Genomic DNA, 14,658 nt, shown 5'->3' with positions numbered 1-14,658 from the left:
TGGGTGGCAAAAATAACGCTACAGCCAAGTCGCAAACCTCCTCTACCAGGCGGTGGCCCAGTTCCCCCATGGGGAGGCCGTGGGTCTGTGGCTCTCACCCTGCTCCTGATGACAAAGCCCTTGCTCCATGCTGTCCTGTGGGCGTCGATGCGTACAGACCTAAGAATCTAAGAATAGGAGCTTCGCAGTAATAGTTTCCCACCTTTTGATCGTTACTCAATTGTGATTTAAGGAAATGCTGTGCCTGAGCTGCCCTTCCATCCACTGCCTTGCTGTAGTGGGGGAGCAGCACCCCACCCAGAGAGACTGCCGCAGCCCAGGGACGCAACAGGCGGACTAGATGCTGGGGTTCTCTCCCTCCCGGGGGACCACATTCTCCTGAATCTAAACGTTTTCAGTGGTTTTCTCCCTTTCATCTCTCTACTCCTGTACAAAGGGACAAGAAAAGAGGCTTTTAAAATATCTAGTGACTTGAGGCCAAAGCATCATGTCAAGGCTGAAACGACCCAGCAGTCAGATCTCGAGCCAGGTGGGTGTATGCGGATGGATTTACAGCTCCCTGGGCCGGCTGTACCTGGGGGGAGGGGACATTATCGTTCTGAGCTACGAGGAGACACCTGACCGAATGTTTCCAAGGCCCTAAATAAACCAGGAACGGATTCCTGCTACTGGGAACCTACTGATTATAGCCTGGTCTTCTAAATACTCTGAACGACCTGTTCTCTTAATGCTGGGACGAGTTCTGTAACCTCTGGGTGGTGACAATCGGAGGGCTGGTACACGGGCATTTATAGAGCTTACATTCAAGCTGCTCTTCATTGTTGCTGGCTTGATGGGGCCTCTATCGTACACACAAGGTTAGGTATTTTCGGGCAGGGTCAATGTGCTATACTTCAAGAAGGAAAGAAAACGGCTATAATTGTTTTGTGGTCCACCTAAATAGTACCTTCACATCATTGGCTGCCCTCGGGACTTGCAGCTGTTTTACTGTGTATACAACCCCAGACCTCGCGGGGAGCAACCACCGGAGCCTGCCTGCAGGAGGTACTGTGCTCACAAGGCGGCAATGGTGAAAATACGGGCCTTCTTCCTACAAGGGCCTCTCCTCCAACACGCAATTTCTCACTTTCTGCTGCTTCCCCTGGCCACCTCCTGTGAGCCTGGCCACGGTCCAGAGGCAGCTTCTGGCTGGGTCATATCCAATAGTCCCAGACATTTAGCTAAACTGTGGGACAAACCGAAGAGCTGGTTTTCAATGCTTCTGAGAAGCTGCATCACCCACTATCCCTTTCTTCTCGAAGGTTTACTTCGAGTGAGGGGGAGGCAGTGTCCAGCAGGACCCCAGCCCTGGGTGAGCAGGCCAGAGATCCTCACCCTCTCTGCATAAGCCGCAAACGATCTCAAGGTGCCTGGCTCAGGAGAGACGACAGATGGCAAAGCCCAACTCGACGGTCGTTTTCAGGAGGGCCGTTAGCAAGTGCCGTTTGGAGAATGACACCTCTCCAAGTCCGGGCAATGCCACTGTCTAAGCCACAGCCAGCAGCAGCATCGCTCCTGGTAACAGAACCCTATTTTCAATTAAAAAAAAAAAAAAAAGACTAAACTGGGCTAGGTGGACACTCTGTATATTCAATAATACTATAATTTATTAAATCCCATCAGCCAGAGGTATTCTAATATTAGCCAGAATACCTCCACACTGAACTCGGGGAGGGAAGGAATGTGAGAAGTTTCAGAGTATGTCGGGAGTCACTAAACAATTCAAACTGCTCCCCCAGGTTTGACCGTTTCTGCCTTGTGTTTGCATTCTCCTGTGGGCCAGGGTGTGAGTTTTAGATATTCTGTTGAAATAAATAGAAAAAGAGCTGCAAAACTCAAGAGAAATTGAGATGGGTTTCGGAGGGTGGGGTTTCAGCTTTTCAGGACCACAGCCCTGCAGTCCCCAGCTGGACCCTGGCCTTGGCCTTGCCCTGACCTTTGTTAATGAAATACAGCAGATACAGAATGATCTAGTTTTGTGCCTCTTCTCCCTTCCTGCCCCTTCTGTTTTCTTTTTTCCTTTATTATTCCCTTACTCTGATCAAACTTTTCAGGAAGCATTTTTATCTTTCATTCTCCACACTGGTAATCACATACTTTCACACACATGCATGCGCGCACACACACACATGCACACACGCACACCATCAGTCACCACCATCCACTACCTGCTGGTTATCAATCTGCAAAGCCCTGCCCCCCACCCCCCATCCCTGGGGTACAGATGGCACTGTTTGGCACTGTGTCTGGAATTGGCATCTCCAAGGCATTGCTTCCCGTGTGGCCTGGTCACTGGGCTATTTCTCAAATCAAGTTTAGCCCTCATGCGGGGACTTAGAGCAGAGGCCCCAGTTATAACAATTATGGGCAGGACATGGGGATGACTCTGGAACCACGTGGCCCCATGTACTGTGCCTGAGACATGGGGGGGGGGGAGCAAGCTGAGGGCCACGGGAGTGACAGCCCTTGTAACCTCATCACCTTGGTTCTTGGAACATATGCCTTCTGGAAGTTCTGACCAGCTTTGCACATCCCCCCAGGACACTAATACTGCATTGACATCTTACTTTTATAAAAAAGCGAGGAAATGTGAAACGCATACCAAACCAATGGTACCAGGAACCTGAGAAATTCTACAGATAAGAAATGCAGTCTTCCTCTGGGTAGAAAACATTTCAAAGAGATCACAAGTCATGCTGGGTGGGTTTTCTCATTGAAAAAAAATGACTCACTTAAGATGGCCACGTTTGCAGCCACGTGTGCAGCCACGTGTGCAGCCGCTCTTCAGACTTAACCCGGTGGGTGAAGCTCAGGTTCCGAACGGAGACAATCCAGGGCAGCGGCCCCCTCCATGCTGCCAATTTTATGGGCACCAATTTTATAGACCTCCTTTGTTATCTGCTTGTTAAATGCCGCTCTTATGGACTTGAACCATTCTAAAAGTATTTCAAATACCAGGCAGTATTGTTTCTATGGCCCTGTCCTTCCTCTTTCTCCCGATTTTCCCCTCAAATCCCTGTCCCTTCCTTTTCCCTCTAATTAGCAGTCAGCTGTTACATTCTCAGTAAAAAAAAACCCTAATCTGTGGCAAGGCCAAGTCTGAGCAGGAAGAGCTGAGGGACGGTGAGGTTAGCTGTCTTCCTTTCTGGCTGCGCCGGGCTCGGACGTGACCAGCTACACGGCGGCAGTCATGGGGTTCTTCTGCCGAGGATCCTGGCTTCGGTAGTGGTGGTCTGGGCTGCCCCCTCGGGGCCCTGCCCTGCCCATTTCCTGATAGGCTGGCACTCTGTGGTGCTGAGGGGGCGAGGGCGGGACATCTTGTCGAAAGGGTCCTTTGTGCTGGGGGGCTGGGGGAGGTGGGTAGTACTGGGGATACCGGAGATCTGCCACCCTCAGGTCTGGGGGGCGGGGATAGCTCCCTTTGGGCGGGTGCACGGGATGAGCCCCGGGGTAGAAGGGAAGCTCCCGCTCCTTGTAGAGCCCCCGATGTGCTGCTGTCAGGTAGTCTGCAGGGTCAGCGGGTCCTCCCCTGAAAGAGAGAACAGACATGTATCAACAGCGACCAGGCGCCTGCCATTCCTCTGTCGTCCATTAGGTGTACGGCAGACGTTCGGTCAAGCCAACGACAATGAAGAACCACTTGAATTTAAGCTTTATAAATGCCTGCGAACCAACCCTCCAACTGTCACCAGCCAGAGGTCACAGGACTCTTCCCAGTACGTAGGAGAACAGTGGGCGTGGCCAAGGGCATGAGCGCAGAAGTGATGTATGCCCTCACAGAGAAGAGAGGGCACCTGTTTCTTCTCTTCTCTCCTTCCTGTTGGCCACTGGAGTGGCCATTTTAGACCACAAGGAGAAAGCCACATGCTGAGGAAGGCAGAGCAACAGGTGGCAAGAGCCTGGGTCCTTGACGCCTTGGAGCCACCATATCAGCCAGGACTGCTTACACTCAGATTGGTCCATGAGAGAGAAAAATACTTCTATCTTGTTTATATTCTCTTATGCTGGCCTTTATTACAGTAGCCGAACTGGTTTCCTAAACAAGGCAAAGTTGGGCTCTCAAGTTTGGCTATGATCATTGCACCCCTTTCCTTCTGCCTTTCTGCAGCCAGTCCTGCATCTGACGGTAGAAATGCAGAGGCTATTTGGAGACCGAGTTCCCATGGATTACACGCACTTCTCTCCCAGGCCTGTGGGTGCTCTTTACACGGGCCATGGTCTTAGCCTACCTGTTTTCTGTCACATCCCGGTGTGGGCGTGTGCTCTCCTCCTCTACAGTTCCTAGGGAAGGTCCCAACCCAGAGCTGGGAACTACTCACCCAGAACTTTGATGAAAGCAACTCTCCCACAAAGTCAAGAAGCACCGCCAGGCCAGTAGCAGAGTCGGAAAAGCCAAACCAGCTGTACATTACACAGTGTAACCAGTAGGCACACAGAAAGGTCCAGGGCAAGAATACACACTCACAGAAAGCGACCCTGTCTAGATCTTCCTGCTAAAACAACAAGCATCTTCTGATCCGTTTGCTGTAACAGAAGCGATCCGTCTCTAAACAGATGACCGCATCTTCTCTAGCCTGGGGTTAAACAGATGAGTTCTGTTTGCAGCTCTTAAAATCCCATAAACCTTCTGTGCACACACACACCACCCTCACCCCCAGATCCTTCCCACTTTTTACCCCCTCCTCATTATATTTTTCTAAGGAAAACAGCAACCATCAGAATGAATGAAGAGCTCGTCGATCAGAGTACAGACTGGCAGAACACTTGGAAGAAATGACAGGGCTGCTAGAACAGAGTGTCTGTGGTTAATCAGACACCATCAATGAGGGTAACAATCACCCTGTGATCTGCAGAGTCTGATGTTAGAACAGCTCTGTAAGTTCCTCAAATCAACGCAGGTATGACAAGCTCCAAGCTCCAAGCGGGTGAGCACATTTATAAAGCTGAACAATAGAATTCTCTCTCTACTTCTTTATGTCTTCATTTGGCTATGTATAATAATGAAAGATGGATCCTCGAGCTTAGGGTAATTTAGTCAGTGAGAGTTTCCAGATAAAAAAAATTAAATTGTTTACGTACAAGTTATTACAGCATCAACTGCTATTCTTCAGTGCAGTGTGCTCTGCTCTATATTAAATGGCCCGTGACAAATCGGGCACAAATACATCATCTGTCACCCAGCCAGGGGAAGCTAAGGATCAGGATTTCACCTCCCCTTTCCCGGGGAAGTTTATGTTTGATTTAGGAAATTTCCAGCATTCATTATATCTTTTATCATAAAATATTGGGAGCTCCCCCACCCCGACACTCGTTTCTACTTTCTTTGGTTCATGTTAGAGATTTCCGAAACGCTTAAAAAAAAAAATCCTTAACCTGTGCTTTCTCTCCAAATCTACTGAAGATATTTCTCTGCATGAAGAGAAACATGTGGTTTTTCTGCGCTCATTTTAAGCCCTTGGGATAAATCACTGACATTTGCAGCACACAAACATTATCTGCTTTAAAACGAACACGCAGCCGGCGCTCCCCGCGGACCCTCTTAGCCTGGATGCTTCCTGTTTCAAATGGAAAGAGAGAAAGGAGGGATTCCAGGCCTCGGCTTCCAGGGTCCTAGTCTCTCCCCGGAGGCTTCTCTCTTCTAAAACAGAACGTTATAAAAGGCAGGCACGCCTGTTTCTTTGGGGAGAGAACCCAGATCGAGCGGTGACGGGGCAGAAGCCACCCCGAGAGCCACCACGCAGTGCACATGGGGACAGGTGCCATCTCTTCCCCTCACCTCACCCCGAGACTCCCGCCTCCCACGGCAGAGCCACGGCAGTGTGTGGCCACGGCGTCCTGTGAGGGGAGGCGCTACGCCCGGGATCTCACACGTGGCAGAACCCACCCGAGGTAGCTGCTCTTTGTCCAGAAACGAAACCATGGAAATCCTCTTACTCTGTAGAACGCATCAAAAACAGTTATTATTTTTGGTTTTTCAGAGAGAAGAAAACAATGAGCTGGCCGACACAAACACTGTTCAGGGCTCAGAGTGCTAGAAAAAGTCTCTTTTCTTTTTGATCGGTGGGGAGTTGCTGCTGTTGATAGTAACTTTTTGCTCAAAATAAAGAATTTTCTACAGACTTTTCCCAGAACAACGTCTAAGTGCTTTTGAATATTGTGCACACGCGTGCGCGCACACACACACACACACGCACACACATTTAAAAGAATGATTTTTTTTTTTTTATCCTCACCCGAGGACATTTTTCCATTTTTTGTTCAGATAGAGTGGGAGGGAGAGAGAGAGAGAGAGAAACATCGACGTGAAGGGACACATCGAGTGGCTGCCACCCGCACAACCGACCAGGGCCGGGGACAAACTGCAACCGAAGTACATGCCCTTGGCGGGAACTGAACCCAGGTCTCTCAGGACCGCAGGCCGACGCTCTAACCGCTGAGCCAAACCGGCCAGGGCTAAAAGAATGATTTTTAAACAGAAAACGAAGCCCTCCTCACTAACTAATGAACTTGACTGAGAGGAGGAAGAATAGGAGCTAAAACGTTAGCTTTGTTAATCTTCAGTTTCCCTCCCACAGTTTCTTTGGGTGAAATTTTGTGTTTGTAGGAAAGCACAGAAGACCAGTCCATGCTGGGGCCTGACAAACACGTGTTGCAGCCACCAGGCTGGATGTTCTGAGTCACCCGCGTAAGCAATGCGGCTTCCTCTGGAGACTCGGGTGCAACAGGGTCCAAACAGAACGTACCAGAACTCCCAGACCCCTCATTTTTCATGTGACCTCATGAGTTTCATTGTGTGTGTTACTGCTCTTTTTAAAAACAATTCCCCATTGAAAACTCACCCAGGAACCATATTTACTCAAGGAAAGAGAAACAAGCCTATATTTGCTTTCTTTTTAAAGAACTCTTTGAGGAAGCTGTCATGAAAATATCTATATTTAATAATTTTGCTTATTTTTCTTTTGATGTTTTTCACTATTTACTTTTTATTTTAGTTTTGATTAGGCTCATTTTTGAGGCCAAATGGATTCAGATTTTGCTTGGAAAACCCACAGGACTGTCTTAGACATACAGCTGCCAATCACGCAGACACATGCAGTAATAAATGTTGACCTTTAAGTCGAAACATGAGAGAGCCAGGTGGTATGGACATATGAAGAAACAATAAAGATCACTTTCTTTATATGAGGTTTTCCTCCTTTTGCCATTTTCGTATGTCACTATTTTTCATTAAACAAAAAAGTGGCTGGAAATCAGAGACCACACGGGTCAGAGAGCCAGACCCGGATACCAAGTCTTCATTTTACGGAAGGATGGAAGGCTCACCTCTGTATTATGGTCCAGCAAAGAAATTTTCTTTGTTTCTGTCATAACACAACAATCTAGGAACATCTTAATATATATATTGAAAAATACAGTTCACACAGTCTCAAATAAAAAGTCTTAGGGAGACGATGTCAAAGGAGAAAACCAGGTGCAATCACCACAGTTTCAAGTACCTGAGCTTGAGGATGGAGAAGCACCAAGCACTGGCAGTGATGCCCAGTTCCCCTCTGCCACAGAGCTTCCCCAGAGTACACGTGATGGACACCCTGCATACAAACCTCTGCACAGAGGCAGAGGCTAGGACTATGCAAACTTCACCTCCTGCTGTAACCGATGCCTTTCCCTCCCACTTAGAAAAACAAAACAAAAAACACAAGGAGATTCAAGAGTAGGGGTGACAACAGTAAGAGAGAAAACTCGAATCTGCTATCATTTATTAAAAGAAATTATTTCAATCTTTTGTTCTTAAGGATCAGTGACAAATCTTTGCAATAAAGAGCTGATCATGATTGACTGTGTGTATCGGCTTCCTCCATCCAGTGAGCTCCCTGCAGGAGGTAGGACAGGGGAAGTTGAAGAACAGGGGAAAACATCTAGGGTCGAGCTGGAGTCAGGCAGGTGTAAAAGTAAGACACGCAGTAAAAAGTGTAAAAGCCATAAGGAAAAGCTTCCAAAGGGCAGAATCTTGTTCCTCTTAACTTCTATACAATACTATGCATGCCAATAACTGCCAAACCAAAGACAATTTCTTAACTTCCAAGGTAGCCTTCATAAGTTTCCTTTTGTTGTAGTAATGGACTGTGACTAAATTTGGAGTTCAAGTAAAAGAAAGTAGCATGATGTTAAACTGCTGGTGTTAAGAGAGGTCTTTGTACCCTTGGCAGAAAGTCAATGTCTGGCAAAGCCACACGACGCTCAAGTACGCCACGTGGAGATTACTTAGTGGGGATGATGTGGGTGCCTTCTTCCCCGGTTCTTCAACAATATGGCAAGGCTAAGAAAAGATCAGCACACACGGATATACTGGTAGGCGCTTGGGTCCCTAAGCTGTGTGGCCAGAGATGCTTTCAGCCTGTGTTTGGAAATTCCTTCAGTGTCAGATTTCCAGTTACCAGGCCTTCCTCCTTCGCCCCCGGCATGAATGCGGTTGGCCAGGATTAGCAGAGCCCTCTGCACTGTATACCACACAGCTATGGCTTCTGCAGACTTTACAGAATCGTAAAATATAATGATCATTTGATGGCCTAGGTTACAGGGACGATTTTGAAAAGAAATCCCACTCCCATCACTCACATGTCCACAGTATCATGAGGACCAGACTCTTGCTCTTTGCTAAGAACTGCAGTGGCGAGAGGTTTGCCAGCTGATGCCTTCAGCCCTTGTTGACACCAAGGAAATGTTTGCAAAGAAAACCAGAGAGGAACGGGAATGGCTGAGTACTCAGAAGACATTCCTGAAACAGTTTAAGCCAGATTGAGAATTTCGATCACCCACGTTTCATTTCTTCTTTCGTGGCTTACAATGATGACCACAAACAAGAATTCGATTATTAACAAACTTCATGTACAATTAGTAAGGGATCCCAGATAACCCGTTAGCAGATGTTATCGGGAAAATGGCCCTTAAGAATGTTTCCTCTTATCAGATAGTATTCCCTGAAAATGGTCCTGCTAAAATACTTTTCTTTATGGGGGGAGGGAGAGTTTTAAACTGGGGGCTGAGCACAGTTGCAAAGGGCAACATGAGAACATACACAGAGAAGGAATCTTGGAAAGCAAACTGCTGGGAGGGGCACAGAACAAGTCAGGAAATCCACGGAGTGATGCCGGCATGTCCTTGCCCACGTCATTTTAACCCCAGACGAGACTTAGTTAGAGAGAATGGCAACCAAAGGAACAACTTGGTAGGCTCTACAATCACCCCCCCTTCCTCATAGCAGTAGTCCTGAAATTTCAGTATCTATACACTGAAGATTGTATTGAATTGTCATGCAAGGGACGACCGTTCCGTTTCAGGTCGGACTCGGAGGGCCAACAGCTTCAGGAGCGCAGGGTCCTGCGTTCTAGACAGTTGTGCCGGCTCTCAGGAGATGTGCGGCAGCTGTCTCCCGGGTCACTGCCAGGAGACAGCACTCCAGGGGAGAAACTCACTATTCGCGAGGCTGTTTTCCCCTGATCAGTTTAGATTACGTTTATTTTTGGAGTAATACATACGCTTTTTGGATAAGGTACAGAAATACTTTATCCAAAGGTATGCAGATATCCCAGAGCTGCCACGTCCTTACCTGCTCTCATTCCTCTGCCCTTGGCTCCGATGCCTGGGCAACAGGAGGAGTTTGATGTAAACCACCTGTGACACGAGAGCTTCAGAATCCCTCTTCACTAAGGGCAAGGAGCACAGTGAAGGAGTCTCGAGTGTGTCCGCCTTCGTGTGTGTCGGGAAGGGCTTTCCTACCACAACTGCGTTAAGGCCGGAGGAAACCTGCCACTGCAGTTCCTACTCTGACGTCAGAGAGAAATGTAAGAGCCGGGAAGAGAGCGGCGGCCTACTCGGTGAGCTCATTTAGAGCTGCAGAGCCTGCCAAACAGCGGCCCTTCCCGAGCGCACGCACAGGCCACGTGCATCCCAGCATTTTCTCCACATGGACCTGCTTGTTCCTCACAGCAGTGCTACAAGATAGGTACTATTATCATCCCTGGTTTGCAGCTGAGAAGACGGATAAACAGAGAGATTAAGTAACTGGACCGAGGTCACGAAGCAAGTAGCAGGGCCCAGACTCAAGCCCAGGCAGACTGAGCCAGGGGTCACGCGCATGACCACTGAGCTACACCATGTCCCTCTGCTCTCTCTTGCTTGTCAGCTGCTCTCATTGTGCCTACTAGCAGTAAGTGAGGGGAGGATTAAGTATCGTTACTTTTATTCAGTATCGTTCGAAGCAGGAGAACGACCTGAATTACCTATGGGGATGGCCCCACCTCAAACCGTATAGGTACAAAATTAAACAATTACCTCTCCCCAAATCCGCTGCTCCTCCAGGGTCCCTTTGGAGAGTGACATAATCTACAGTCAGCCATGCCAGCCACCTAGTCTCCCTCTGTCATCCCCACTCCAGCCAGACGCTGGGGTCCAAAATGCTCTTTTAAATATGCTTGGCTGTCCATCCTCACAGCTGTGGCCTTACCTTACTCATATCCCTTTCAACTGGGATTGAAAGAGTAGCAAGAATAGAGCAGGGCTAGCAGACAGGCAGGCCGAGCCGCGGGCCAGCTTCACCAGACAGCGGGTCAACAGCCTAGAGCCGGGCACACGCGCATCTGAACAACAGTGGAATTCTGTCCATCAAGCCAGTTGCCACCAACTCGGAAGCAATTCTGAGCACATCGCCCTTGCTCTCAAATGAAAACATGGCACAGTCTGTAAACACAGGGAGCTCAGTTTTCTTTTGGGGACTGTGTTTGTGCTAACATTTTTTTGGATATGATACTCTTGAATTTAAATCCCGACAACTGGCCCAGCTGGTGTGGTTCACTGGTTGAGCATCGACCCATGCACCAAGAGGTTGCCAGTTCAATTCCTGGTCAGGGCACATGCCCAGGTTGTGGGCCAAATCCCCAGAGTGGAGCATGCAGGAGGCAGCCAGTCAATGTTCTCTCTCATCAATGTTTCTCTTTGTCTCTCTCTCTCCCCTCCTTCCTCTCTAAAATCAATAAAGAAAGAATATTTGAGGACTTCCGGTCAAGATGGCGGGTAGGTAAACGCGGTATCGCATCCTCCCACAACCACATCAAAGTTACAACTAAACTACAGAACAACCATCATTCAGAACCACCTTAAATCAAGCTGAATGGAAGTCCTACAACTACGGAATTAAAGCAGCAGCCACATCCAGACTGGTAGGAGGGCGGAGGCGCGAGGGGCGGGGCGGGGGTGGTGGCGGTGGTGGCGAAGGCACGATGGGCTGGTCCCACACCCACGTGTAGCGGATAAAAATCAGGAGGACACCTTGGCTGGGAAGGTCCTCCCTGAGGACTGAGGGGTCCCCATCACACATCAGGCACCCCGCTCAGGGTTCCAGTGCCAGGAAGAGAATCCCCATCACTTCTGGCTGGAAAAACCAGTGGGAACTGAGGCTCAGGGAGGCTGAGGCAGCTGGAGCCCCAGGCAGCTCCTTAAAGGGCCCGCGCACGGACTTATCGGACTCTCTCCCTCTAAGCTTGGAGGGGAGGCAGCTCGAGGGGCACCGGAGACACACAGGGAAGAACTGAGTTGTTTGGCACTGGAGTGATGGCTGGAGAGGGGGCTTCCTCGGGGACAAATGTGCTGTCAGAGGCCTTTGTTCCTTTGGTGAGCCCTTCCCTAAGGTGGCAGACAGCCGCCATATCTGGGACTCCAGCAACCTGGCGCACATTGGTAGCCCCGCCCTGGTGATTCCCTGAGGCCCCGCCCCACCCAACTTTCAAACCCACCCAAGCTGTTGCCACTTGCTTTACCATAGGTTTGGCCTGTCTTGGATCCTGCTTCAGGTTTTTCCTAAATTCTTTCAAACAAGCAGCATCTGGTCTCAGCGAGCCCCATACCTCTCATTAAGTAATACACAGAAACAAACACAGGGAGGCAGCCAAAATGAGGAGACAAAGAAACAGGTCCCAAATGTAAGAACAAAACAAAACCCCAAGAAAAGAACTAAACGAAATGGAGATAAGCAACCTAACAGATACTGAGTTTAAAATACTGCTTATAAGGATGCTCAATGAACTCAGTGAGAACCTCAGTGAACTTAGTGAGGGCCTCAAGAGCATCAAAAAGGACCAGTCAGAAATGATGGATGCACAGTCAGAAATGAAGGAGGCATTAACTGAAATAAAGAATAATTTACACAGATTCAATAGTAGAACATGTAAATCCAAGAAGCAAACCATTGATTTGGAATATAAGGAAGCAAAAAACGCCCAATCAGAACAGCAAAAAGAAAAAAGAATCCAAAAAAAATGAGGATAGTGTAAGGAGCCTCTGGGACAACTTCAAGTGTGCCAACATTCGCATCTTGGGGGTGCCAGAAGGAGAAGAGCGAGAACAAAAAATTGAAAACCTATTTGAAACAATAATGGCAGAAAACTTCCCTAACTTGGTGAAGGAAACAGACATACAAGTCCAGGAAGCACAGAGAGTCCCAAACAAGATGAATCACAAGAGGCCCACACCAGGACACATCATCCTCAAAATGTAAAAGGTTCAAGACAAAGAGAGAATCTTAAAAGCAGCAAGAGAAAATCAGTTAGTTACCTACAAGGGAGTTCCCATAAGGTTGTCAGCTGATTTCTCAAAAGAAACTTTGCAGGCCAGAAGGGAGTGGCAAGAAATATTCAGAGTGATGAAAAGCAAGAACCTACAACCAAGATTACTCTATCCTGCAAAGCTGTCATTTAGAATCGATGGCCATATAAAGACTTTCCCAAACAAGAAAAAGTTAAAGGAGTTCATCACCACCAAACCGTTATTATATGAAATGATGAAGGGTCTTTTTGAAGAAAAAGATAAAATATATGAACAAACCAAATGGCAATGAATACATATCTATCGACAATGGCATCTACAAACAAAATGAACATGCAGAACAGAAACATTCTCATAGATACAGAGAACATTTTGGTGGTTGCCAGATGGGAGAGGGGTTGGGGGAATGGGTGAAAAAAGTGACGGGATTAAGAAGTACAAATTCACTGCTAGACTGACAAACCTCAAAGGGAAAGGGGTTGGCGGGTGGGAAGAAATAAACCAAAGAGCTTATATGCATAACCAATGGACGGAGACAACAGTGTGGGAAAAGGTGGGAGGAGGGCGGGAGTGGGGAGGAGGGCTTCAGTGGGGGAAAAATGAGGAACATCTGTAATACATTCAACAATAAAGATTTTTTTTAAAAAAAAGAAAAAATATTAAAAATAAAATTCTGACAACTGGTAGGTAAGTTTTTTGTTTATGCCTGAATATAAGACCAGCCATAAAACTTTTTTTTTTTTTTTTTTTTTTAACATCAGGTAATCTTTTCTCCTAAATTTGTAAGACTAAGTGAGGTTTATAGTATTTAATAAACCTCTGGGTTTACTTTCTGCCTTAAGAAATGAGCATGCTAGCCCTGGCCGTGGTTAGAGCATGGGCCTGCAGACTGAAGGGTCATGGGTTCAATTTCTGGTCAAGGGCATGTACCTGGGTTGCAAGTTTGATCCTTGTTCCTGGCCAGGGTTGTGCAGGAGGCAACCAATAAGATGCATCTCTCTCACATCGATGTTTCTCTTTCCCTGTCTCTCCCCCTCTCTCCCTCCCTTACACTCTATCTTAAAAACCAGTGGAAAAAAATATCCTCGGGTGAGGATTGACAACAACAACAACAAAATGAGCAAGCTAGTATTAGTATTAATTTATACAGTCGTTGAAAGACAAGTGGAGGGACCAACGTAAAAGTGAGTGCTGGGTTCCTAGACTTTTGGGTAGGAAGGGTTCTGACATCAGCACCTCAGATGCTGAGTTTATTTCAGCTCCACGCAGGTTTCCCGTGGAAAGAACTTTCCCCATCCTTCTCTCAATGGTGACATGAGCTTCTTGCTCCCACCCTCAACTGGAGGGGACACACTGAAGGAGGCGTCCCCAGAGCTCCACTTAGGGTTAGTTTGGGTTTTGATCATTGATTCAGCCACAATCACGCTTGGCTGTGTTTCGGAGATGTCTATTCGAACAATCCCCCTACTGTCCAAGGCAATGGGTCCATTCTCGTTTCCACCACATCATGAATGGAAGCACTTTGGGCTTGTCTGTACCACTTTGGATGTGGAACCGAAGCATCTGATGACAATGTTCACCGAAGCATGGAGGGTAATTCTGGGACTTCACCTCCGGTCTGTGCTAAGCAGGCTCCAAAGCCCCAGCTGGCCTGGTGGACACACAGGGTCAGCTGTTGGCCCCCTCTGCCCTTGGCTCCAGAATCCCTCTCACTAGTTGGCAGCACACTCTGGAGATAGCCTCAGCATGACAAGTCTATATAATGTCACATTCTGTTCATCTCTCATTTTTGCAGATGGAATGGATTTACAGCACAAAGGTTACTAACTGTATTGTCTAAATGACTGTCAACAAATAATGAAAGTTATTAGGAGCATCTGAGGAGAGTGAAGCTCCTGTCTCGCCATGGCCCCTTCATCCTGTGGCTGATCATGTCATGGCTGGTGAAGCTGGTCACTGCCATCATTACACACCTGTTTCTTTCAAATCTCCTTGTACTGAAATGACAGCATTCTTCGTCCT

General features: G+C 47.8%; 1 protein-coding gene across 1 annotated transcript in view; it reads right to left on the bottom strand.

The window, feature by feature from the left end:
• Positions 1–1,609: 1,609 nt before the first annotated feature.
• Positions 1,610–14,658, bottom strand: part of PARD3B (par-3 family cell polarity regulator beta) — a 979,738-nt gene continuing 966,689 nt past the window's right edge. Inside the window, exon 23 of the mRNA XM_036254726.1 lies at positions 1,610–3,568. Within this exon, the coding sequence (XP_036110619.1) occupies positions 3,214–3,568 (355 nt within the window). The 3' untranslated portion in view covers positions 1,610–3,213. The remainder of the gene's footprint in view (positions 3,569–14,658) is intronic.

This window comes from Molossus molossus, unplaced genomic scaffold (assembly GCF_014108415.1).
Source record: "Molossus molossus isolate mMolMol1 unplaced genomic scaffold, mMolMol1.p scaffold_m16_p_11, whole genome shotgun sequence".
NCBI lineage: Eukaryota > Metazoa > Chordata > Mammalia > Chiroptera > Molossidae > Molossus > Molossus molossus.
Note: the sequence above shows the minus strand (reverse complement) of the source record. Positions and strands in the feature narration are given on the sequence as shown.